The sequence below is a fragment of the Mesoplodon densirostris genome, chromosome 6 (assembly GCF_025265405.1).
Source record: "Mesoplodon densirostris isolate mMesDen1 chromosome 6, mMesDen1 primary haplotype, whole genome shotgun sequence".
NCBI lineage: Eukaryota > Metazoa > Chordata > Mammalia > Artiodactyla > Ziphiidae > Mesoplodon > Mesoplodon densirostris.
In genome coordinates, this window is record NC_082666.1 from 5,106,815 (window position 1) to 5,132,826 (window position 26,012).

Below are 26,012 nucleotides of genomic sequence, written 5' to 3' on the forward strand. Positions count from 1 at the left end.
GTTATTCATGGGTTTACTCCTGCTATTTCTGCCCTTTTGACGGATTGTATGAGGCTTTACTGCTATTCAAGATATGTAACCAAACCTTGTTTAACTTTGCACTATCTAGCCATGGCCATATCAGACCAGAAAAGCAAACACCAGAATACAAAACCACGGTCTTCCCTGGGTGAGGGGTTATGGCTGATTTTAGTTTTATTTGTGCGTGTTTGTGCGTATGCATTTTCTGCAATGAGCATGGGTTACACCGTGATTGGGAAAATGGCAACAAATACTCTTGAAACGACGGGCACCTGGTCAACTCTTTAAGTGCTGAGCGCTAGCTTGTGTTCAACAAAAGCTTGAAGACCTGAGGGGAATGAACTGACATTTTTGCAGGCAGTGGGGCTGGCTAAGGGGATTGGGGGAGGAGGGCCATGTTGGAAAGCTGTGTTTCCTGTGCTCCTGTGAACTTGACCTGGTGGGGGATGGTACAGATGGGAGCAGAGAATCCCAGCGTTCTGCCTCACCTGGTTCTGAGAAAGCCAAACCTTTGAGTCTCAACCCCATTGCTCATTCAGCAACAACAGGTGCTTCCTGTGCGTGGCAGAGGTTCGGCAGCACAAGCCAGCCACCGCCCTGCCCTCATAGGGCTCAGCTCTAGCGACAAACATCAAGCCCATGATTGCAGAATCTGCTACGTAATTGTAGCTGTGTTCCATGCTTTCCGGGGCTACAGAGAACACTGACAGGGGCTAGCCTGGTCCAGCTGGGGAGGGGCTGGAGCATCCTCAGGAAAGGGATGGTGGGAAGAGTCAGCCAGGCACAGGGTGGAGTGGAGGGTCTAGGAGGGTGTCTGGGCCTGGGGCCTGGTGGGAGCGTGTAGGGTTAGATGAGAGGGGGTTGGGCATTGGCTGGTGCGCATGGGAAAGATGGGCTCCCTTTGCTATCCCTAAGAAGTGGCAGGCCTTGGGGGGAAGCCCCCAGATGCCACAGCATCAAGAATACAAGAAATAGGGCTTCCCTGGTGGCGCAGTGGTTGAGAGTCCGCCTGCCGATGCAGGGGACACGGGTTCGTGCCCCAGCCCGGGAAGATCCCACATGCCGCGGAGCGGCTAGGCCCGTGAGCCATGGCCGCTGAGCCTGCGCGTCCGGAGCCTGTGCTCCACAACGGGAGAGGCCACAACAGTGAGAGGCCCGCATAACGCAAAAAAAAAAAAAAAAAAAAAAAGAATACAAAAAATAATGGGAATTCCCTGGTGGTCCAGTGGTTAAAGACTCTGCGCTTTCACTGCCGAGGGCCCAGGTTCAATCCCTGGTCGGGGAACTGAGATCCCGTAAGCCGCGTAGCACGGCCCACCCCCAGAAAAAAGTGTCAGCATTAAAAAAGAAAATAATACAGAAAATAAGAAAATACAGTTAATATAATTGGCCCCGTGAGGCATGGATGCCACATAGACAAATACACAAATGAAGAAAACACATAACAGGCACCCAGCACCCGCTCTGGGCCAGGCTTTACACCAGGCGAAGAAAACACATAACAGGCACCCAGCACCCGCTCTGGGCCAGGCTTTACACCAGGCCCTTTGTGTGCCTTCTGGCATGGAAGCCTCACCGTGGTATTTCCCTGTTGAGAGTTTAGCTAAGCTATTCCATGGTATTGCTGCCCTGGCATCCAGTTTGTTTGGCTAAGCGGCCTGCAGAAGCCTCACACTGACAGTACGTCCCTTCATACATGTGCATGCCCTAGACAGCAGCCTGTGGAGTCACCAGCCAACGTATGCTCCTGTGATCAAGTCTCCCCTGCCTGTATGCTTTATGCGCCCCTGAGATAAGACCCCCGTGGACCTTACCAAAACCCCACTCTTTCGGCTTGAATTAACCAATCCAGCCCTAGCCTGGGAAACCCAAAGCACTCCACCCACAGACCCTGATAAAGGAATATGCCCCAGGGCCTGCCTCTCTGTCTGCACTCTGCCTTGACCTCCTGTGTGGCCCCTTGAGGCATGCCGTGTACCTCCTCCAAGACCTGTGAGTAATAAACTTCTCTGCTTCAGTTTCTCTTGTGGTCTGTTGTTGAACCTCTGCCCGCCATCAGATTCCTCAAGCTCCACTCACACATGTTAATTTCATGAAGTCATAACACTTCCCCCATAACATTTGGGAAGTAAGGAAACACCACGACCACATCACTGCCCGAGGTCACTCGGCAGAGGCAAGGTTTGAACCCAACTCTAAACCCAGAGCCAAGTGCCTAACCTTGCCTCCCCCGTGGTGAATGCGTGAATGGCCCTCCCTGTTTTGAGCTTCTGTGTAAGTTCCTCTCAGGTAGGGGGTGGCTTTCTCATGTCCATCCAGCCGCTCCTTCCTCAGCTTCCCTCTGTCCAGGTCCACAGGGCTCAGGAGGCCCAAGTTCCCTTGTACACTCCCCCCCTCCCATCAGAAGAACCATCCTGTAACCCTTCCTGAGGTGGGTTAAGGCCTCTGAAGTCGCATAAACAGTGACTTCGCCTGATGCCTGCACATTAGTCTCTCCTGCATCATATTTCAATGTCATCAAATATTCATGGAGTGCTCACAATGCATTAGGAGCTAGACCTGCAAAGAGAGACTTGATGCCTTGGGGAAACATACAGTTGGAACAGGTCGGTGTTTGCCTTCTCTGTGCCAGGTACTGGGGGGACAGGTGGAATCCAGCAGACAGGGCCTCTGTCTTCTTGGCTCACAGCCTGTCTAGTGCTGAGTCTAAAAAGTCATTCCATGACTTCTGCCCACCACGTACTAGGAAGGCTGAGGAGGCCAGGAAGTTGTCTTGGAGGCAGCACTGAAGGCTCTAGCGGGGCAGTGGGTGGGTGACACGATCAGGGCAGAGCGTCAGGAAACTCGGGTCGCCAGCGTGGAGGCTGGGCTGGAGTGGGGGTGAGCCGAGGCGGCGCTAAGGTTGTGCCCAGGCAAGAGGCATCGGACCCGGGAGGTGGAGGCTGGGGCGGAGCACAAGGCGCAGGTGCATAGGTGACCGAGCGCTCTCGGGGTGACCGCACGCGAGGAGGCTGAACCCGTTCCAACTTCCGACCCGGGTCACAGGGCTCAGGAGTCTGACTTGCCGGTTCGGGCGCTGGCCCACGTTCCCACCCCGGCCCTGCAGTCCCGGGGGATCATTCCGACGGCCCCAGGCAGCGGAGGTGTGTCTGGAGGGAACCTTCCCGGAGGCCGCCCGGCGTCTGGAGACTCCTGCAGCCAGTTGCGATATTGAGTTGCTTCTGTCCTTTGCAGCAAAAAAAAAAACCGGGCATCGCCGCAGCCGGTCCAACTGCCTCCGCAGCCTCCGGGAGCATCGGCCCAGCCCACGCATGCGCGGCGCCCACGGACGCCAGAGACTACAACTCTCGCGGTGCCCCGCGCGCGCCGGCAGCCCCGCTCCCACCGCGCCGCTCGCCTCCCGGAAGTGGGGCTCCGAGGGGGCGTCTCCGACCTTTGCGCGGGGGCGGGCCGGCAGGTTTGGGGGAGGCTGCGTGAGCCAGGAAGCCGATGCGGGCGAGCGGCGCTGGAGATGGCTTCGGCTGGAGGCGGCGACTGCGAGGGCGCCGCGCACGAGGCCGACCGACCTCACCAGCGGCCCTTCTTGATCGGGGTGAGCGGCGGTACCGCGAGCGGCAAGGTAAGGGGCTGGGCGGCGCGGCGGGGCCTGAGTGTCACGCCGGCCCCCTGGATCTCCGGTCTCCGTGCAGAGAGAGACCCCAGCCCCTGGCTGCCGAGGTGCCCCCTCCCGGGCGTGGGCTGCGGCCACGGCTGGCCAAGCTAAGGCCGGGGCGCAGGCGGGGAGCGGGGAGCGGGGCGCTGGACCTCGGGGACCCCCGCAGGCCTCCCGCTGGCCTGGCCTCTCGTGGCCTCCAGGTCCGCGCTGCCCCTGCCAGTGCTCCGAGGCCTTCCCGCCAAGCGCAGCCCCACCCGTCACTGGCCGGCCTGGCAGCCCGTCGGAGCGTCTCCAGGCGGGGATCCTGTTTGTGTGTTCCCAGTCAACTGTGTGCGAGAAGATCATGGAGCTGCTGGGACAGAATGAAGTAGACCACCGGCAGCGGAAGTTGGTCATCCTGAGTCAAGACAGGTTCTATAAAGTCCTGACCACGGAACAGAAGGCCAAGGCCTTGAAGGGACAGTACAATTTCGACCATCCAGGTAGAGACCCTGAGGGTGGGGAGGGAGTGGGGAGGGAGGGCAGACCACGGAGACTGGGTCCAGGGTTGGACCTGGATAGCAAGAAACCTAAGTGGTTCCATAAAATCACCCAGATAACCCGCAGTGGAGCGTCTTTCCCGCGCTCTCTGGGCCCTGGGTGGTCCTGCCGGAGCTCCAGGCTCCCCTGGAGCCAGTCAGGGAGTCTGCGCCTCAGAAGGGCCTTCAGGACCACCGCTCTGCCACGACTATGGTCACGGAGAAAGCCACGCCTCTTCCCACGTTAAGGGTCCTCTGCACAGACCGCGTCCACTGTGGCCTTTCATTCCGCCACCTGCCCTGGGGCAGAGTCCTCGAGAGGCCAGCAGTGGAAGCAGTGGGTAAACAAGAACCAGAGGCCTTGAAGCTCCGTTTCCTGGTCTGGTCGGGGGCCGGGGGAACAGGTGGAGATGGGGTGGATGAGGGGGAACAGCCAGGCTGCCCCGCCCTGCTGCTACTAGAAGATTCCACCCAGTGGCTGGCTCCCATCTTCATTCCTTTCCAGGGGACACATGGGAAGAAGGTCTGAGAAGCGTCAGTCTGTGTTATTTCCCAGAAATAGAGAGAAGCAGACGCCTAGCCCACCTACCTCCCAGGGCTGGCTGATCCCTGGGTGGTGGCACTGCCCGAGGGCAGCAAGGACCCGTCCACCCTGTGGTTTGCAGAGGGCCCTGCAAATGTAAACTGTAGGGGGCAGCTCCCAGTCCAGCTGTTGCTTAGAGTCACTGGTAGCACCAGCACCCAGCTGTGCTGACCCCAAGGCAGAGTGAGTTCCCTGCGGTCCCCAGCACCAGGACACAGGCTTGTCTTGCCTTTTGTTCCATCCCTGCAGATGCTTTTGATAACGATTTGATGCACAGGACTCTGAAAAATATTGTGGAGGGCAAAACAGTCGAGGTCCCAATCTATGATTTTGTGACCCACTCAAGGTGAGCAGGTGGTTCCTGGGAGGAGAAGGCTGTGCGCTGGGGGCTGGTGAGGACAACCCCCCCGCCACCAGGGTCTGTCCCCAGCACGGAGTCCACACCCGGGGGCTGAAGCTGACGGCAGGGCCCCTTCCTGGTCTCACCGTGCAGGTTAGCGGAGACCACGGTGGTGTACCCTGCAGACGTGGTCCTGTTCGAGGGCATCCTGGTCTTCTACAGCCAGGAGATCCGGGACATGTTCCACCTGCGGCTCTTTGTGGACACGGACTCTGACGTCAGGCTGTCGCGAAGAGGTAAGGCAGACGCGGGCCTCTCTGCCCCTGGCCGGCCCGGCCCTGGGTCCCGGGGGTCTGAAGGTCCCCACCCCGCTCCTGTCGCCACAGTTCTCCGGGACGTGCACCGCGGCCGGGACCTGGAGCAGATCCTGACGCAGTACACCACCTTCGTCAAGCCGGCCTTCGAGGAGTTCTGCCTGCCGGTACCGCCTTCCGCTTGCTTGGGGACCTCCTTTTCTCCCTTTTCAGAAGGACCCCTGGTGCCCCGTTCTGTGAGAGCCAAGCCATGGATGGACGTGGTCTGCTGTATAAACGGAGAAGTTAGCTTCTTGTACCCACGTTCCCGAGGAGCCGTTCTCGGCTGTGAATGTGTCCTCTGTTCTCCCCATCACCCCTTCTCCACTGCCTCCTCCTCGCCGCCCGCCCCGTCCCCCCGGGCTTCACCCCTGGCACCGGCACCGCCTCCCTCCTCGCCTGTCTGCATTTCTCCAGGGCGCTGCTTCTCCCCTGACCCACACTGTGCATTTCCTTCCCCCGCTTAGAACTGTGGGCTCCACAGGGGCAGGGATTTTTGGCTGTTGGCTGCCAAAGTGGTGCCTGGCACACAGTAGGTGCTCAGAAATTTCATCCATGCCATGTGTTTCTTTGGCTGGCACTGGAAGGTCCGGCTGGCCTATAGAGGGAGGAATTCACTGTTTGTGGCCATTTGTCTTTTCCTCCATCTCACAGTCTTCACTGTCACTAGATAGGACTTGCGTAAGGATTTGAAGGGGAATTGCACAATATTTTGCTTCTTAAAGGGAAAAATGAGGCACAAAGGAATTAGAACCAGGATTCCTGCTTTAGATAAACAGGACGAAGGAGTTCTGTTTCTGCTATTTCAAGAAAGCATTTTTTATTTTACATTCATGTTCTCTGAAGTTTCTGGAAAGTGATCAGAAAAGTAAATTGACTGTTTTGCAGTCTCTCTTATTTACAGAAAGACATTTGGCAAAGTAGGTCGTTTACGGTAAAACTCCGGACTCCAAATGTGACCGGGTGCCCCTGGGTGGACACAGGACCGCTCAGGGCTGGACCCTCCGTCTCTCCCTCCCCTTTACCTGTAGCCACACAGCGAGTTGACCGAGCTGGCCGTGTCCCCCGCGTCCCCCAAGGGAAGACCTTTCTCAGCTCTTTGCTGGGCTCCACCCCTCCTGCCCCCACCAGCCCGCTGTCCACAGCCCCGCGGGAGGCAGCCCTAACCCTCTCACGCTCACGTCTCCCGTGGGTCTCCACGGCCTGCAGACACAGCTGCCCCAGGGCTTGGTCCCGCCCGCCCCTGTGGCTAATCTGTGTGACAGGGCTCCTTGGCCCAAATCCACACGCTGGCAACACTCAGCGGTCTGCAGGTCTGTCTCTGGGCCCAGACCGTTTCCTCGCTTGCCTCCCTCCGCTGCTTCAGATTCGGCCCCCTCAGCAGCACCTGGTTGGGGTCCCTCCTCGGTGGTGCCACAGGGTGCCCGACAGGGAGTGAGTTCCTCGGCGTGGGAGCCGATGGGGGGTGGGGAAGGAAGGGGCGCAGGTCCTCGCGTGCGGCGCAGCCCTGCTGTCGCAGGTCAAGAACCCTGTGTGTGGTGGGAGGGTGCCCCGCTTCACTCGGCCCAGAGAACCGGGCGGTCAGCACAGAGAACTGGCCTCTACAGCGGTGCTGGTGAGACGAGCGTCTCGGAGACGCCGGGAGACAAGCGCTGTTTCTTCCTCGGCTGCCTCAGCTCACCTTCCCCCTCACTTCTGGGGCCACCGTCTCTCACCTGGTTGACAGATACCCCGAATCCCTGCCCCCCCCCATCTGCCATGACGGGCCCGGGCTGGCTTCCCTGCATCTAGCCCCAAGCAAGCTGAAACCATCTGGGGGACAGATCCTTATGAGACTTTCCTTTTCTTGCCTTGCAGACGAAGAAGTACGCTGACGTGATAATCCCTCGAGGGGCTGACAATATGGGTAAGGACCAGGCCTGCCGGCTGCCCCCGCTCCTCCCAGGACCAGGAAGCGGGCACTGCCCATCCTGTCGTGGTTACTGAGACACCCCCAGCGCGTGAGGCCTGTGTACATCGTGGCACAGGTTTCAAATGCACTTGGAAAAACGGTTAACACATTGTACATCTTAAACTGACACAATGCATTATGTCAATTATATCTCAGGGAAGCTGGTGGGAAAAAAAATACATACGGAAAACTGACAGGGAGTCACTCATTAGCAGAAGGTATCTTAACCAGGGTTAGTTAACAGAAACCCTCGCCGACCGAGCCAGGTAGGTTTTATTGTGCTCAGGCCCCAGAGTGCCCTGGTCTGTCTGCTGAGACTCAGCGCCACGCAGATGCCTCGGGGAGGAAAACCGTGCGGTTCACCAGTAACGCCAGGTGGGCGCTGGGCGGGCAGCCCTCCCGGCGTGCCGCGATGGAGAGTGGGGGCAGCTGACCCAGCTCTGTCTGTCTCTGCTGCAGTGGCCATCAACCTTATCGTGCAGCACATCCAAGACATCCTCAACGGCGACATCTGCAAGTGGCATCGCGGAGGGTCCAACGGGCGCAGCTACAAGAGGACGTTTCCTGAGCCGGGAGACCACCCCGGGGTGCTGACCTCTGGCAAACGGTCGCACCTGGAGTCCAGCAGCAGGCCCCACTGAGGAGTGGAGTGCTGAGCTCCCGGCGGGTCCAGAGATGCCCCCCTGCCCCTAAACACACAGCCGTGGCCGGGGTGGTGCTGCAGTCCAGGCGTCCCTCGCTACTTCAGGAAACCTGGACGACTTATTCAGACTGGGTCTGACAGGATGTCTGCAGGCAGCCCTGACCTTTCCACCCGCTTCCTCACATCACAGAGGCTTAAAGGTCTCTTCAGTTACTGAGAAACGCCACAGAACGTGTGGTGGGCAAGTCACATATTTTGGGGAACGTTGAAGAAATAGCCCGGACGCTGTGATTTTGACGGTGAACCCACAGCAAGAGAGACTCGTATGATCTGGTTCACACACGTGTAACTGCAAAGTATGAAGAGGTAACACGCTTCCTTTTTATGTATTATACAGCCACATGTTTTCTGTTTTAGTCTGTCTCCTGACCCCGTGCTCGCTGTGACCTAGTAACCCGATTTCATGACCCACCAGCAGGGTCGTGCTCCTGGTACACACTGACCTGGTACACGAGAGGCCATAGAGAGGCTTCCTTCCTTCTGGCCTGTGCTCTGAAGGCAGAGCCACGAGGGAGCCCTGGGGAGCAAGCTTTTCCTTAACCAGCACCAAACACACAGGCGGGGCCCCCGCTTGCCCAGCCTGAGTCTGCCTGCTTGGGGGTCTGCTTTCTGGCGGGCGCAGTGTCCTCATGCAGTCCTACTCAGGGCCCCTGAGCCCGGGCTGCTGTCTGGACAGGTCTTTCCTGGTGTCGCCCTCGGCCAGGTCAAGGGCACGTCACCTCCAGTCAAGGCGCGTGTGGACCAGAGCGGCGTGAGCAGGTGCCGCGGCCCAGGGGCGGCCGGTCCCCTGTGCTCACGCGGCGTCCGCGCCTCACAGACACTCGTGGTCTTGTCCTCGTTTGTCCTCCCTCCCACGTGGCTGTTTCTGTAAAAGCCACCAGCTGTCGAGTTCTAACTGTAGTTTTACACAGAGACATCAGTTGAGCTCAGCTGAGCACGGTGGCTGGTTTCTGATGACTGTGGTAGTTTTGTCAAACTTACTGTGCCCTTTCGGAGAGAGATCCAATAAATAATACCAAATATGAATGTCACTTTGTCCCTTTTTAATTACATTAAGAAAAGGCAAATTCAGGACAAGGAAATGTATGGATGACGCAGACCCTGACGGGTGAAGAGGCCCACGCACCTCTCAGCGGGCTCTCTGGGCAGCGGTTAAAGAGTCAGCGGTGGGGAGGAGGAACGGCCAGCTTTGCACAACCTCCTCAGGCCGGCGTTCCAGTAGCTCGTGTGCCACTGAACCACGAGGGTGATTCCCCACGGCCTCACTGGGTCAGCAGGTCAGCGGGCCAGTCGGCCAAAGCCCACCACCAGCCTCTGACAGCAAGACCGGGGCCTCGTCTGGTTCGAGCCGAACCGGCCCCTCCCTGCCTTCATCTAGGCCAACAGGAGCCCCATGCCAGCCGCTCCACACTCAGCTAGTTCACGGGGCTCTGAGGAGTCAGCAGACATGGAGCACATTGTTCTTTATGGTCCGGGAGAAACAGACTTCGCTCAAAATGAGGTGCTCGTCAGAGGACTGTTTCAACAGCGAAACCAGAACAGAATCCCTGCCGAGCCTGAGTCTCCACCAAGCTCAGAGCCACTCTGCGTTGTCAGAAGTAAACATGCTCATAAAAGGCTCATAAAAGACGGTTCTACTTTGTCCTGACCCGGCCCTGCTCTCTGTCACTGTGTCCGTGTCCTGCTAGTATTTCCGGATCAGGATATCCCAGCTGTCTTTCCAGCGAAGGGCCTTGAGTTCGCTGGGTGAGAGTGACCTGTCCCCGTAGGTTAGCGGGCGCAGCATGTTGGACACATGACAGGCAGAGGCAAACCACGCCACGACCAGCGCGCCGAAGAGGCTCCTCTGGAGCTGGGACCTGCCGGCCCAGGGCAGAGCACGGGTGTGGGGAGGCCGGCCCCTCCCCACCACGATGTCCTCTGGGCATCCGTCACCCACGTGGTCACCTACCCTGGCCTTTCCTTCCCCCGGCCACCCCCTGCCTGACCATCAGCCCTCACCACGTCATGGCGGATGCGCTAAGCCCCACCCTCCTCACTCGCTCTGCTTCCAGAATTCCACAGCTTCTGCTCCATCTAGGATCGGATGCCGGGGTATTGCCCCCGAACCCCCCGTGAGCACGGTGCAGCCCTCCTGACGTACTACCAGGCTCCCGGGGACCAAAGAGAGAGGGCACCCCCTCTGCCCTGGCCTCCATAACTCGCTCCGGTTTACAAAGCTTTCTGGTTTATCTCTGCCACGCACCACACAGTCTGGCCACGAACCACCGGCTGCTCCGGGACACGCCCCATGTTTCCCTTTCCTTCTCTTTGCTCCTGGTGTTCTCCAAGCCCAAAGGGCCTTCCCCATTTCCCGTGCACATCAGCCACCTTCCTCTCCTGGCGGCCTTCGTTAGCTTCATCCTCTGAACCCCTGTAGAGCCTTGCTTGTGACCCAAACCTCATCTGCATCACACTGGAATCGCCATTCAAGACTCCCCTGGACCCAGACCCCCAGGGGGGCGTGGCTGCCAAGGCCCCGTACCTGCACAGGTGGTCGCCGACGTGCTCCAAGACCACAGGAAGCAGCAGGATCTGGAAGGCGAGCGCGGGCAGGTAGTGGTAGAGGAACAGCGTCTTCTCCATCATGAAGAAGGGCACGTAGTTCACAGCCCAGCCCCCGGCGCACAGAGCCCCGGCCAGCCCCCAGCGCAGCCAGCAATCTGCGGGAAAAGGTCATCGTGAGCCGGTGCCGCTGACGGCTCCAGCTGGGAAGCTCCCGGCGGTCCAGCAGGCTGGCCTCCTCATCCGCAAGGTACACGCGAGCTCCAGCTCCTGATTTCTCTGTGTCCCCTCCCAGCCTTCCCACATTGCTGGAGAAAGGACAGACTGTGTCGTAGAACCTCCTGTAACTTCCTGCTGGTACTACCATCCCCTTCCTGAGAAATGCCAACTTCCTGGGGGCCAGGCCCAGCTTATTCCCGACTGCCCGCTGGCCTTGGCTCACCTGGAGATTCCGAGCTGGGTCTCACTATTCAGGGAGGAGTGGAGGGGCTGGACCCGTGCACCCGCCCAGGAGAGCCGGGAGTCGGTGGAGAGAATGACCAGCTCAGAGTTGAGCCCAGAGAAGGCGCCTCCCTGCTCCTGACGGCCTTGGGGGCCCTGCCCTGCCCTGGGTGTTTGCTCCTTTCCTGTTTCAGGATGGTCTGAAGGGGGTCTCTGTCCTTGCAGACCACCACCCTTGACTAAGTGCCCGCTGGCGCCTCTGTCCCGTCAGCCACTTCCAGGGTGTTCCGCGGTCAGGAAGCAATTCCTGCCTGACACCTGCACATCCCTGGAGAAGCCTTGAAGGCGATGCAGGGACTGGACTGCAACATTCTGTCTCTGCGGAAGAGACAGACGTTCCCTCGAGGCAGAAACAAAGAGGTGGCCTCAAGGCCCTGGTGCTGGTGCGGCCGGCTGACACCCGAAGCACAAGGAGCTCCCGTCAGAACCAGAAGGAGGGGGCGTGAGACACGTGTGGGCAGCTGCACGGACCCTCAGGGAGGTCGCAGACTCTTCTTCGGCGTCTGAACAGGTACCAGATGAAGAGCAGCGCGTACACCAGGGTGGCAAGGCTGGCCGAGGTCCAGATCACGATGTTTCCGAGCAGGTGGATCTGTGCCTGCGGGCGCACAGAGAGACCCTGTCACCTCAGCCAAGATGCCACAGCCCAGAGCAGACACGGGCACCCACTACACCTTCCGCCCTCACTGCTGGGACGGACGTGTGAAGGTTCTCAGCTCCGTAAGCTGAAACTGAGAACCAGGAGTAGACGGGATTCTGTTCTGACAACAGAGCTGCTCCCAGGGGGCTGATGCAGAGCTGCAGGGCGCTGAGGACCCGTTCATCTCAGACCCCGCTTCTCAGCGAGCCGTGGCCCCCCACTTCCGGGGGGGAGGAAAAGGGCGAGCATCTTGAGCACATACCGCCCCCCCTCAGCGGGTAATTACTGGGCACCCGCTACGTGCTGCGTTTGCTCTCCCAGGTAAGAGAGATGAGGTACAGGGAAACGGAGCACTGACCGGCCCAGACGCCACGTGCCCTGCGGGAAATCAAGCAGGGCTGTTTTAAAAACCACGTCTGGGCTTCCCTGGTGGCGCAGTGGTTGAGAGTCCGCCTGCCGATGCAGGGGACGCGGGTTCGTGCCCCGGTCCGGGAGGATCCCACGTGCCGCGGAGCGGCTGGGCCCGTGAGCCATGGCCGCTGAGCCTGCACGTCCGGAGCCTGTGCTCCGCAGCGGGAGAGGCCACAGCAGTGAGAGGCCCGCGTACCAAAAACAAACAAACAAAAAAAACCCACGTCTGCCAGAGAAGGGGAGCCACGCGCTGCCACCACAGCCACCAAGCCTGGTTTCCCTTGACCTGTGGACAAACTAGGACCCGACTCCTTGGCGTCTCAGGGGAGCTCTGGCCTCGAGCTGCCAAAGCACTAAGAACAAGTCCCAGGCTCTTGTTAGGGAAGCGCAGGAAGGCCGGGACTTGGGCGGGTGCAGCAGCTGCTCTTAACATCACAGCACTCTCAGGCGTGGGACAGCTTTGCCGCACAGACGCTCCACTTACACTGGTCCTGGGGTGCAGCCAGTAGGCGATGTTGGTGTCCAGCGTGACCCAGTCCAGCGGCGTGGAGCTGTATTTGTGTTCGGAATCGTCGCTTCTCACTGTCAGCATCCGCCACTGCGGAAAGCAGAGGCCGCTGGGAGTCCCATGGACAGCCAGCCGCCTTCATCGCTCAGGGATCTGCCAGGGGTCAGAGTAAACTCTGCCCCTCTCACGTGGGCGTCCGACCTCAAGTTCATTTAGATCATGCCACAGAGGCAGCGCAACGGGCTGATGAGCCCAGGAGGCGCCGACCCCTGGGCTCCAGCCGCCTCGTCTGTTTTAAGGGATGGGACTGGGCATTAGGGTGCTTTTAGATTTGGGACCCTGAGTTCTCTGGGGCTGCACCGCGTTGACGGCGGCCCGTCCTGCCCTGCCCTGTGTGCGATGCCACTCTGCTGCACAGTCTCCTTGGCGCCTGACTGTTCCTGCCGGCAAAGCCACAAGGCAGGACAGCCAGGAGGCAGGGGACCGACCATGCCAGGCATGTCACTTAGAGTGGACAGAGGGAGATGCTCCCTCCCTGCCGAGTCAGGTCCCAGTTTAAAGTCTGACGCTGGGCAGGTGGGAGTTCTACAGACTGCAGTGCCTTCCCTGGCGAGGAGCCAGCACCCAGTGAGCAAGGTCGCCCACCCCTCCGCCCGCCTGTCACCTGCAGCTCCGAGAATCTGGCCATGAAGCTGAGGTTTCTGCTGACGTCCGTCTGCGTAGGGGAGTGCAGCTCCAGTTCCCTCTCCTTCTGCTCCTGGCCTGGCAGACACACCGGAACCCAGAAGATACAAGCAGAACCAGGTCAGGGAGCTCCCGGTGGCAGCTGCCAGCTGCTTTGCAAACAACCCACCAGGACTGTCAGAGTGCGCCACTCCACGTGGTTCTCCCCACCGTACACGGCCCACCCACCCGCTCAGCATCTTTCGAGTCAGAAAGCTCGGCTTGCCCTGCCTTCCAGGGACACGCACCCCCACCCCGAGTCCTGTCACTGCTCCAGCTACGCGGGAGGGGGAGGGCGAGGGTCTGCAGCGGAGCACGGAGCGCACGCGGCCCCTCCCACGCGGCCGGGGCTCACTCCTGCCGTAGCGGTGTTCCTCCACGCTCCACACGCTGCTCCCGTGGTAGCCCCGGGACAGCTGCTCCCCGACCACCTCCAGCTGCCGAAAGCCCCAGTCCGGGAGGGGCGCCCCGCTCAGCTGGTGAAGCGAAGTGGGGAGGGTGTGAGGGAGGGCCCGGCTCAGCCTGGCCCGGGGGACCCCACCCCGGTCACTTGGCCAGCAGCTGACCAGGGCAGCCGGCTCTCCTCTGGGGAGCGTCACGATAGGGCTCAGTTCTGAGCAGTCACAGGGGGCCCCCACCACTCCCGCCACCCTTCATTCTGTCCCACCTGGCAGGACTGTGTGAGCCGGTGTCACTGACCTTGAGGATGGCTGAGGTGTTCACGTGCACGAACCGGACCTCTGACAAGATGGTCTTCCAGACGTCCGTGTCCGACTCTCTGTTCACGATGTCCTGTAAAAGCAGGTCTGGTCCGTTATTTCACTCTTTTTCAAATTTCCTTAAATGTAAAACTGAAGACCAGTCACCACAGTGAGACTGACTTGGTCTGATACGAGGGGACAGTCCCCAAAGGGGAGCTGACGGCTGATCACAGACGGTGCCATCAACTTTATTGCTGACCCCTGTGCAAGGTGCTGGAGGGGGTGGTCAGGGGGAGGGGGACACTGCCCTCCTCCAGAGACTGCACAGGGCAGCCTTTTCAGTGGGGACTTAAAGACGGATGCTCACCCTTCAGCTTCTGCAACGCCTGATGGCGCACAAAGATGGCGCAAAGGGAGGTCAGAGACTGTCCCTGAAAAGATGCCCTTAGAGGGCACTCCTGACGCTGGGTAATAGAAAACTAACGTCTGAAGAGCTTGGTGCTGCCATATTTAACTTACTGGAGCCTGGCGACGACCCCCGGAGGTCATGTAGCTACTGACAGGAAAGAACCCGAGGGGCTAAGTGCGGACAGGACAAGGAGGCCGGGCCGGGCCTCACCCTCCGGTCAGCCGTCCTCTCTGCCTGTTCTCGGAGCTTCAGTTCCTGGAAACGGGTGTGTGGGGCTCGAAGTGCCACCAGGGGGGCCGAGGAGCAGGAAAGGATCAGCAATGGGCCTTAGCAGCAAGGGGAGGGGGCGGGGCCTCCAGGAGAATCCTGGTGGTGAGGGGCTGGTGCAATGACTCGCATCAGAGGAGCACCGGGGCAGGGGACAGAGGCAGCTGCCCAGACACCTGCGTGCGGCACAGAGCGCCAGCACAGAGACAGAGGCGGCCTCCCCAGCCCCTGGCTTCGCGGAGGGCCAGCAGAGCCTGGCCTCGCACCATCGAGAACCCGGCGGGGGGCCAGTGCTACAGGCGTGCAGCCTGTGGGGGCTGAAGGGGAGCCCGGCTCCCCCGGAGGTTAGCCCAGTGCAGCCACTGCACCGCCGCTGCGCTTCTCACGCGTGTCCCTGACTTCAGACGGTCCGACGGCCCAGTGACAGAACCTTCCTCCTGCCACTTTGCCCAGTGCACTGCCTGACCACAGGCCCAGGGCCCAGGAGGGCAGGGCCAGGAATCAACCCCCAGATGGCCCTGCCTGTCCCCAGGGAAGCCCAGGGCCCAGGAGGGCAGTGCCAGGAATCAACCCCCCGATGGCCCTGCCTGTCCCCAGGGAAACCCTTCTTAATCCCTGGTGAGGGTTGACAAAAGAGGCTCCCAGTGTGCTCAGGGCGCTGGCTTGGAGGCCAGACAGTGGGAGGGGCTTCTGCCAGCAGTGCCACGTAAGCCCCATACGGAGTGCCCACCCCTCCCTCGTACCATAAGCTCCTTCCTCTGACAGAAGAAAATTACCCAGTTCCCCCTCTCTGTAGAACAGGCAGTCACTTGTCCTAAGGGGCGGCTTGGAACGGGCTGTGCTGCCAGCGCGCACGGTCGCTGGGGTTAGACTCACCAGCCTCCAGAGGTTCTGGGCGGGCATGGAGACGTTGTAGTCGATGTAGCAGGACACCTCCTGGCAGTGAGGGCTCAGGGGGGCCGCGACATCATGCCTGGAAAAGCAAACAGCGCTGCCGAGGGGCTTCCCGAGCTCCTCTGAAAGGCGCTCACTGTGCTTTTACGGGAAAAAAAAACCGCTTTTCAGGAAACAAAGCCAGCTCGGCCTTCAAGCACCACGGTTGCCACTCCAAGGATGCAGCACCTAGGAGCTGGGCGATAAATCAAACACGAGAGGGCAGAGACTCTGCAGTCGTGACATCTCTGGGGGAATCTGGCAGACACCCATCTAAACTGTGGGGCCTGTCATCCCCCTTTCAGAGGACGAGCTGAGCCCAGGAGCTCACCCGGCCAGCCGGCAGCAACCTGAGGTCAGGTCTTGGAAATGGCTGGGGCGCCATGACTACTGTCGGAGGACAACACGCCCAGAAACCCCAGCTCCCCTCGCCCACGCACTAGGAAACCGCGCGTCACCAGACTCTGCGAGGCCCCGCCGAGGAGCTGGGGGGACCCTGAAGCGAGCAGGAAGTCAGTCACGAGCGCAGGCCCTGTGAGAGCTACGAATGACACCCAACCAGGGCAGGCACAGCACACAGCAATGCTTTTGCTGCGGGGACATCTCAGCTGACACCTGAATAGAGTGAGCGAGTGGGCCACGGGGTGGGGTGTGTGTGGGGGATCTGAGTTGAAGAACATTCCAGGCAGACAGAGCAAGTGAAGGCCCCAGGGGGGCTGCACGTGGTCATTTTGGGGACAGTGGGGGGCTAGGGTGACTGGAGTCACGGGTCCAGGTCCCAGGGGGCCTGCAGCCAGGGGAGGGGTGGGGTGTGATTCTGAGTGACAGTCACACTGGGAGCCACTGGAGGGGTCCCGCAGAGACGTGAGGTCAGTGAGCAGAGTGTGTGTTTCAGAGGGAGCCGTGGCTGCCGTGTGCAGAAGGGGGCAGACACGGGGGTCCCAGCATCGCAGGACAAACGGAACGGGGCCTGGGCGGGGCTGGGAGTGCAGAGAGAAGGAAGCGGCCTTCGTGGATTTCCCGACACAGCGACTACAGGGGTGGGGGAAGAGGATGAGGACTGAGCAACCGGCTCCTTCCCCGGGAAGCAGAAGGGAGGCAGAGAGCCCAGGCATCCAGCGGGGAGGCCGGGGCTGGGGCGCGAGTGTGGGGTCACTGAGACCCACAAGATGACCCGAGAGGCCGGGTGGAAGGAGAGCAGAGGCGGCCCGGGCCCGTCAATACGCGGACGCTGCCCAGAGGTCAAGCCAGGGAGGGTTCCTGACTCCACCCCCAGCTGAGATCCTTCCTGAACTCACTTCTCCTTTCCGCGGGTCCCCCATCTGCAAGGACGCCCACATTTCATTCCAGGCAGGACTCTCCTCGTCACCCCGGCCCCCCCGCAGGACGGGTGAGAGGCTGCTGTCCCACTCAGATCACTAAGGCTCTCCCCCTACCCTGCGACCACCACTAGGGGTCCCCTGCCCACCCCCTGACATCGAGGGCAGAGCCAGGCCAGAGGCAGTGGCGCACAGCAGCGGTCACGCTTTGCTCTGAACGGAGGAGGGGACTCACGTGTTGAGGAGGCGGGTGGTCATGCCGTGCACCAGCTGCACGATGTCGCCGTGCCGCACGGGCCTCAGGGGGTTGTTCACCACCAGCTGGTGCCTGGAAGAAAGTGCAGCTGCGCTCACGGAGCGGCAGGGGCCCCGGTCCTCGCCCGCGCAACGTGGAATCGCACAGCCGCCCGGTCACCGTGTTCCTTGTATGAGGTGAACGCGTGTGAAAACACAGCACGTACATTTTATTTAACTCTCTTCTGAGACCTCAGGTCACTTTCCAAGCTTCCTGGCGTGGCCCCACTAGTAGCCACCTTCACACTGACCGCAACTGCGCCATACTTGCTACGAAGGCCCGCACCTGCCCCGAAATCCTTCTAACAGACAGACTGTGGCTCCACGTTCACTCAGTGAAAGTGGCAAGGGCCTATCAGACCCTGCCCCGCGGCTGGGAGCTGAGCATCTGGCAGAGCCAGACGGACGTGGCCACCACCCTCAAGTTACTGCACTGAGTGGGAACCAGGGAGCAAACATGTGAGCAGCCAGACAGCAGACACGCGGAAGCCAACGGGATGCTGACAGCGGGGAGGGTGGGGAGCCTGGGAGGCGGCCAGGCAGTGTTCCAGAGGAGCTGACTTTCAGGTGCTGAGTAAGAGGCCCTGGTGGGACCCTTCCAGGCTGCGGGGACAGCGGTGCAGAGCCTGTGGCAGGAGCCTGCCTTCCTGCAGAAATCCACGCGGGGCAGGGTGAGCGCTGTGAGGGGAGTGGGACTGGAGCCGGAGGGCGCGGCCCTGCAGACCAGCCAGGGACTGGATCTGTTCTAAGGGCCGTGGAGCTCGGAGCTTAGGGAGGGGTTTGAGCAGGAGCCTGACCTGACACCTGGGGGGCTGTGGGGGTATCGGGGAGGCAGGCGTGGAAACAGACCGATGCGGGAGACGGACACCCTGACGGCAGAACCAACAGGACTGGCTGGGACTGGAGGCGGGGGTGATGGCAGGGAGACGGGCGTCTGCAGGGCGGCGGGGAGGGGGGGCAGACCACGGGGAGGGGGGAGAGTCGGGACACGCCTGGAAGCACCCGGAGGAGATGCTGGGCCCCTAAGTCCTGGACCGCGGGCTGCCCGGCACAGAGCCGGTCCCAAGGCTTCGCGGACGGAGCATGGGCAGAGAGGAGGCCGGGACCGAGGCGAGGCGTCCCCGGACCTGTACTCACCTCCCGGGGTCCTTTACAATCCACCAGTTGTTGACATCCTTGAAGGGGTAGCAGGTCACCTGCTGCTGGTGGGAGCTGCCGCGGCCGTTCTCGTATCTGCGAGGAGAGGGCACATCTGCGGGGCCCGCGGCCTCCCCCTCCCCCCCACCAAGGTCCCTACAGACGCCACCCAGCGAGCTGTCCAGATCCATTCACGTCCCAGCGGGGCTGAAGATGTGAGCCCAGGCAGCGCCAGTCCCTCTAGTGGTTTTACACGCAGAAATAACTAGTCTCGTCGATAATCAGGATCTGAGAGCTCAGTTTCTTTTTTTGTCTCGCAAACTTATTCACATAAAGTGAGAGTTGGTAACAGCAAAAATGTGAAAAAAACAAAACACATTATAACCTTTGAATTAAAAACGTCACTTTCCTTACATCACGGGGTAGGTGCTCTGGTGGGAATGAAGCCAGCAGGGCACGGGTTGGCCAAAGACGTTCTTCAGAGTGACCTGGGAACCGTAGGCCACCTCCAGGGGCTGGCCTTGCGTGATCCGCGCCAGCCCCCCCTGAGACAGGAGCAAAGGGGTGGCCAGTGAGGGGAAGAGAGAAAGCGAGAGCGTGACCCCTCCGCCAGCCCCTCCGCCAGCCCCTCTGACAGCCGGGGTGTATTCCGGGTGGGGGCAGTTAACCACTGTATCTCACAATTAGCTACGACTGCATGTGATATAATCCTGACATGTTATGCTGTATGACCACCGACCGGAGGCTGCCCTGGGCCAGGCACTCACCTAGCCCCTCCCCACTCGCCCTTGTGGCTTGCAGGCTCTCGGCTCTCCCACTAGGGGTTGAACCCGGGCCCCAGCAGTGAAAGCGCCAAGCCCTAACCACTGGACCACCAGGGAAGTCCCCCCATTCATCCGTATTTACTTCTTACAGGCACCCCGTGATAAGAGCAATTATGTCCGTCTAACTCTGGGATTTGGGTGAGTGAAGAAATTTCCCCAAACACACAGAACTGGCTGTCAGCAGAGCTGGCCCTTAAGAGCAGGTCTGTCCGACTTCAGAGTCTACATTGCTGACACCACAACTGGAGCATTTTATTATTTTTGCAAAGTTACTTGAGCGAATGCCAGAGTCGCGTCTGTCCTGTGCAGCCCGGCACCTGCCCAGCAGGTCACACTGCAGAGAGCGGACCCCTCGTTCCCTCCTACACCGTCAGCATGTTCAGAATTCGTGTAGTAGTAGTGAAGCGATGCCTCACTTCTCGATTTGGTTTTTCCTCTAAGGCCCACTTGGTGGTGTTTCGGAAGAAAACTCTGAGTCTAGTGTGGCCTTCCTTCTAGGATGGCTGGGGTGTCACTTTTACCTCCAAGCTGGCCTGGAAAGCACTGGACATGATTTGGTCGTGGGGCCCGGAGCGGCAGAGCAGCAGCAGGTGGACATAGAAGAACAGCAGGTACACGAGGACCGGGATGACCAACAGGGCCACCGCTCGGGCGAGCAGGTGACAGAGCACACGGACCTGCCAGAGATGGAGGGGACGTCACCCCTGCTTTGGGGAAGGCGGGCCCAGGTCTGTCCCCCTCCGAGGCCTGTCATCAGGCGCTCCCTGCCCCCTGACCCCCCAGGGCCAGCCTCGCCCTGCCCAGGACGTCAGCACCTACGTTTGACAGCGTCTGGTCTCCTATCAGGTGCCAGGCGTGGACAGCGGCAACCCCGAGCACCAGTAAGTATGTGAACACACCCACATACTTGACGCTGAAGGGACACAAGAGAGAGAAAGTTAAGACGAGACACACACGGGGGACATGGCTGCTGCCCCAGACCCGTGGAGCAAACTCACCCGACTGCACAGGAGCAGGCCACACCCGTCAGCGTCAACCAAAACCACCAGCTCGGAGAGAAGGGCCTGGAGCAAAGCACAGAAGCCGAGCTGGGAGATCAGAATGTCTCCCAGAGGCCAGAGAAGGTGCCCTCCTCAGAGATCTCGGGGTCGGCTGGCTGCACCAAGCTCCAGGTACAAGGAAATGACTCCTCATCTCCCCAGAGAGCAGCCAGTCCTGATAGAAGTTTCCTTTTTGGCCAGAACATCTTTCCAGTTAGTTTGAGTTACAGAAAGATGAGGATTATTTGTAAAGTCAGCCAAGAGCCAGTCGAGGTGCCTGGGGCGGCTCCCCTGCGTGGAAAGGCGTCAGACCTGCTCAGGTCGACCAACCCCCCGGACTCCTTTTTCTTAGTAACTAGACGAGCACGTCCCATTTTCCATACCCGTGTTTCTGGCAGTTGGAGAACTTCAGGTAAGACAGCACGGCCAACAGATTGAAAAATATCAACACTGATTCCAAAAGCATCAGCCTTGACTGAGTGATCAGAGCGTTCTCTGTCGGGGAAATGACACGGGCGTCAGGTGCTGGGCAGCGAGGGCAAACGTCCACCAGAAAGGGCCCTTGTCAACCATCCCAGAGCGTGAGGGTGGCAAGTTCGGGCTCGGGGTGGCTGGAAGGGGACACGCCCCGGAACCACGAAGGCCACTTCTGAGGTGTGAATCAAGCCTCCCGAGACCTGGGGGACTCTGGGGAAGTCACTGCCCTTCCTGAGCCTTCGTTTTCCTCGTCTGAGAAAAGAAATACAGATTCTGCAGGCCGCCTGGACGTTCTAACACTCTGTGGGCACAGGGGCCCAGTTAGGGTCGTCACTCAGCAGACACGAATTCTTTTTATTTTCATCTGACTTAATGTCATTTGTTCATAGACCTGGGCCAAGAGATCCCTTCTGAGGAATACCCACTAATTCCTGAGTCCATCTCCACTGGTCAAGGCCCGGGAGGTGGGAGTACGGGGGAGCTTCTCATTCCAGGACAGACTTGGTTGCAGGGGGAGGTGCTCACGGCGGGCGCGCGCGTAGGAGTATCGTTTGGGGCAGCCCCGCTACACACGGCTGCACCTCCGTGACGTCACAGTCTGCACACACAGCTCCACAATCCCCCGGCCTGGGAGTGGGGTGACGCCCAGAGTCCAATCTGGACACACTGGATGTGCGTCCTTCCATCCTGCGAGCAGCAGACACTGCAGGGGCACGTCTACTAAACCCTGAGCCCTCCGGGGCCGCACAGACATAAACAAGGGCTGGCGCTGGGATCTTCCCTGCGCCCCACCAGGCCTTACCGATCAGAATCAGCAGAGCGGCCCCCACGGCGGCACAATGAGAGAAGCCGAGCTCCCACACGATCTGGTAGGCCATGGGCACCGACAGGGCCCCTGCAAGGGCCGGCAGCAGGCGCAGGGACCACACAGGCACGTTGGTGCTGTATTCTGGAAGAGCAACCACAGCGGGGCTGAGAGCACTGTGCGCACACCACCTCCCTACACTGCAGTGTCTTTTCACACAGACTACCACGTTCACAGACCACAATGCAAGTCTGCAAGGCTGGGGGCCCCATCAGGGACGGAGTGTGCAGGCCACGGGCAGAGGCCTTGAAAGAAGCTCCGTGTGTGGTCAAGGGCCAGTTCTCAGTAAGTACGGGAGTGAGGCGGAGGACTCTGAAATGAGTTAATCCTTATTTATAAGTTTACCCCATCTATTTCCAAAAACTCTGTGGCAACACATAACATTTATACATACAAAAGATAACGGCAGTCAGATGCCACATATGGCGAGCATGCTATGCGTACCAAAAACCAGGGATAAAATACTTACTGTAACTAAACACTAAGGAATTTACCAGACTTTCTGAAAATCTTTCACTTGTACCCAAACATGTATCATACCTTGGATTCAGATGAATAAACCATAGTTGTTAATCCCTATGAAAGCTGCGGCCTCTCCAATCTAATATATGCGAGTTAATAAGGGAAACGAAAATGATATTTTACCTGCTCCAATTCTGTTCCACAAAAAGTTACCGTCAAATCCTCCTAAATAACCTAAAACAGAAGATTAATCAGTAACTATCCTGCTCAGTAAATATTTCTGAAGCACCGAACTGCGGCAGTCAATAGGGGAACGATAATAAAGAAAGAATGATACCGCTTCTGCCCTGAAGAAATTTCACCTATAAGTGTTAAAGAGCCACCTCTCTTATTAATGAATCCTACCTCCCAAGGCCAGCAGCATGTGGCCAAACGGTGGTCCACTGCCATCCAAAAAGAAGATCCGCTTCATGTAAAAAGAGATGTACTGCCCATAATATACTTCATCAAAACTGCAAAGCAAACCCACGTTATAGTCAACTGGAAACCTTAACTGTACACAAAAGGCATGAGGATAAACGCACACCTGGGTCTCCAAATGACTGGAGAGTGACCAGCAAAGGTCAGACTTTTGCCCCAACTACACGGTGTCCCCGAATATGAAGACACGTGTGCAACACCACACATTCACAAGGACAGGAAGGGAAACGCCCCACGAAAGTTGGGCATTCAGGAGGCTCTCCTGAGACAGGTTCTATTTCTTTCCCTGTGTTTGGGTTTAGGGTGTACTGTGAGCCTGTCTCCAAAAGCCCTCCTGAACACAAAGCTAATCTGCCTGTCCACCAGCGTGCCTGCAGCTAAGAGTCGGAATCAGACCTGGTGACCCGACAAAACAGGTATAAAAGGGAGGCATGCGGGCACCAGCCGCAACAAACCTCTTTCCATCAGGGACTTTCACTGACATTAAGGAACTGCTGGCAACTTGTTAGGTGTGATGATGCTACTGTGGTCGCGTGATTTTTAAGGATCCTGATCTTTTAGAGATAGATACTGAATTGTTTATAAATGAAACACAGTGTTTATGATGTGCTTCAAAAAAATCCACTGCAGGGAAGAGGTTGGCTATGAGCTGGTAACTGTTGAAGCTGGGTGATGAATATACCATTCTCTGTACGTTTGTATCTGTTTGACATGTGCCATAATAAAAAGTTAAGTGAAAAGGAACACGTGTATTAATCAGATAATGAACATCCCTTTAATAATAACAGTAATCACTTCCCATTACGACAAAGAACACACTCTAGTATCAGTGTGGACTCACTTCCAAATTCCTCAACCTTCAGCCCTCCACTCTCCAGACTGTCAAAGGTCACCCAAGGCTACTGCACCCACTGCTGACCTACGGGGTGAGACCAAACAGGTGGCCTGTGCAGGGGCTGTCCTGGGGACAAGCTGGTCTCTCCTTTAACTGCCAAAGACACCCAGCACCAGGAAGCCCGGAATTTTACTCTCCCATTTACGCTGTTCAAAAAGGCACTTCCTGTCACCAATGCACTGAACAAATGACAGTTCCTTCCGATGCACCCAAAATGGAGTTGCTTGGCTTACACCACGGCCCTTGGATAGGCAAGCTGCCATAGTCGGCTCAGCAACCCCACCGCGGTCAGAGCCACGACATTCAAGTTGATGTCAGCTGTCACCACCACAGGGCGCTGCAAAAATCCCAACATCTTGTAGAAAAGCGGGCCGGGGAGGATGCCCTGGAAAAGCAGGGAAGAGTTGTCATCAGAACATGGTGGCCCCCTGAAGGCTCGAAAGACGCTGTGACAGGACCCTGCTTTCACGAGCGGTCAACCGAGGTGGGAATCTGAGGACTCAACATTCACTCACTCCACCAACACCTGCTGGGCACTTCCGGTCAATGAGACGGCCTCCTGGCCCCTCCCCACCTGGGCAGTGTGGCCAGCTTACAGCGCGGTGACCTCCACCCCCTGAGGCTCAGAGCCTCCTCATCTGCGCCAAGATCCTCCCTCCCCTCCCCTCCCCTCCCGTCGCGAGCCAGCACCGTCCCCTGGGCGCCCCCTTTCTCACCCCGAGGGCGCATCTGCACTGGGCACCCCGTTTCCTCCCCGAGGCTCCACTTTTCTTAAGGCTGCATCTGCCTTGGGCACCGCCTTTCTCGCATCAAAGCTGCATCTGGCCTTCGGCGGTCCCCTTCTATCCTCAAGGCTACATCTACCCTGGAGGCCCGCTTCTCTCCCTGCAGCTACCTCTGCCCTGAGCACCCCCTTCTCTCCAGAGACCCTGTCTGCCCTGGGAGGCCCCCACTCCTCTTCCCGGCACTCCCCTTTCTCTCCCGCAGGCCGCTATCTTTCCCGAAGGTTTCACCTGTGCCTCGGGCGCCCCCTTCCCCCTGCACACCTGTCCCGACCCCACCCCCGGGCCAGGCAAGACCTGCCGCCCCCGGCCACAGCTCCCCACAGACCGCGCACGCGCGTTCCGCACTGACTTTCCCGCTTCCGCCTGGGCTCTGGTCCCCGGCGCCCCAAACGTACTCGCGTTTCTTCCAGTCCCCTCAGAGCCGCTCCCCGCGCCGGGCCACGCCTCGGGACACCTGAGGGCCGGGGGCTGGGGCGCGGACCGTTGCGGACGAGGACGCTCGACACTCTTCGCCGCCCACTAGCCCGCTCGACGCTCGATTCGCTGTGCCTGCGGGGAGCCCCGGGGGTGCAGCGCGCGTGCGCACTGGGCGAGAGCGGCGCGCTTGCGCACTGGGCAAGTCCAGACCCAGACTCGAAGGGTGAACTGTGGACCGTTTGCAGTCAGTGATTCACGGCTGGGCAATCCAGGGTTCCTGGGCACACTAGACACACGTCTGCCTTTTTAAGACGACACAGTGGGACCGTATGGGCATTTCGCTCAGTGTGACGCGGACGCGCGCGGAGGTGGAGGCGGGCAGGATACACCCCCGCTCCGGCGGTGCCCCCCACCCTCCGGCCCGCGCGGCCCGGCCGAGCCTGCTCTGCAGCGGGACACGGCCCCAGGTCAAGGGAGTGACCCGATTAACCGGCACTAAGGCAACTCTGCTGCCCAGCCCCACCCCTTCTTCCTCCCCTCGTCTATATGGGAGTTAATACTCCTGGACAGAAGGGTACTGCAGGTTTAATAACTGGAATTATGGTTCTTTCCTGTTTTCCCCATGTCCGTCACCCAGCATTAGCGCAGTGCAGGTGACTCTTGACTTACCCGGGTTGTGGAGAGAGAGGGAGAGCGGGCTCACCCGCGCCTGCGGCCGGAGGGCGTCCTGGGCCCGGACTCTCAGCCTGTGGTCTTTCATACGAAAGCAGGGGCCGTCTGGTCTTGAGGATCCAGAGCTTCCATCCTGCGGGCCCTCGGGCTCCTTCGCGGTCAGGCCCCTGGAGGTATGTGGACCGCCGGTCCCCAAGAGCAGGGAATCCAGGGGGTGGGTGTGACCCTGAGAGCTGCAGGCCGCGCCCTACCCGGGTCCCCTGCTTCCACAGTGGAGAGGCTCAGACGGAATCAGCCGGCGGGGTTTCCTTTTGGAAAGTGTTAAATTTACTCGGGCATAATTTATAAGTTTCCTACATTCTTACCTGGGACCAGGCACTGGGCTGGATGCTGCCCATGACCTCTGTGCATCCACACTACCCCACGACGTAGCTACTGTTTACAACCCACGTTTTACAATTATGGAAATTGTGACTCTGAATGAAGTGTCCTTCCCAAGGTCACACAGCACAGTGGATTGCAGAACCGAGAACTACCGCTTGAACCCAAATCCAAGCTCTCCATCCTTCACTGCCCACGCCTGG

General features: G+C 59.3%; 2 protein-coding genes across 13 annotated transcripts; one reads left to right on the forward strand and one right to left on the reverse strand.

Moving 5' to 3' along the window:
* Positions 1 to 1,401: 1,401 nt before the first annotated feature.
* Positions 1,402 to 25,593, reverse strand: POMT1 (protein O-mannosyltransferase 1). Of its 10 annotated transcripts, none has more exons than XM_060100688.1 (20): positions 24,271 to 24,559; positions 23,788 to 23,939; positions 22,585 to 22,691; positions 22,363 to 22,413; positions 21,655 to 21,801; positions 20,759 to 20,870; positions 20,334 to 20,399; positions 20,155 to 20,248; positions 19,857 to 20,012; positions 18,926 to 19,056; positions 18,512 to 18,607; positions 17,316 to 17,408; positions 15,705 to 15,801; positions 14,151 to 14,243; positions 13,807 to 13,927; positions 13,393 to 13,490; positions 12,705 to 12,818; positions 11,641 to 11,767; positions 10,649 to 10,826; positions 1,402 to 5,699 (listed from the first exon to the last, which is right to left on the reverse strand). In XM_060100688.1, exons 2-20 carry the CDS (start codon positions 23,907 to 23,909, stop codon positions 5,567 to 5,569), a joined length of 2,136 nt encoding a protein of 711 aa, XP_059956671.1. In that variant the 5' UTR covers positions 23,910 to 23,939; positions 24,271 to 24,559; the 3' UTR covers positions 1,402 to 5,566. The 10 variants fall into 10 exon arrangements, with proteins under 10 accessions (XP_059956671.1, XP_059956675.1, XP_059956670.1 ...); XM_060100692.1 differs by lacking the exons at positions 1,402 to 5,699; positions 24,271 to 24,559 and adding exons at positions 9,147 to 9,983; positions 24,735 to 24,976; XM_060100687.1 differs by lacking the exon at positions 1,402 to 5,699 and adding an exon at positions 9,147 to 9,983 and having other exon boundaries at positions 24,271 to 24,558.
* Positions 3,333 to 9,165, forward strand: UCK1 (uridine-cytidine kinase 1). 3 transcript variants are annotated; one of them, XM_060100696.1, is made up of 7 exons: positions 3,333 to 3,640; positions 3,999 to 4,158; positions 5,027 to 5,123; positions 5,271 to 5,413; positions 5,504 to 5,598; positions 7,328 to 7,376; positions 7,881 to 9,161. In XM_060100696.1, the coding sequence occupies exons 1-7, from the start codon at positions 3,533 to 3,535 to the stop codon at positions 8,060 to 8,062; spliced, it is 834 nt and encodes a 277-aa protein (XP_059956679.1). In that variant the 5' UTR covers positions 3,333 to 3,532; the 3' UTR covers positions 8,063 to 9,161. The 3 variants fall into 3 exon arrangements, with proteins under 3 accessions (XP_059956679.1, XP_059956678.1, XP_059956680.1); XM_060100695.1 differs by having other exon boundaries at positions 3,448 to 3,613; positions 7,881 to 9,162; XM_060100697.1 differs by lacking the exons at positions 3,333 to 3,640; positions 3,999 to 4,158 and adding an exon at positions 4,262 to 4,535 and having other exon boundaries at positions 7,881 to 9,165.
* Positions 25,594 to 26,012: the final 419 nt, after the last annotated feature.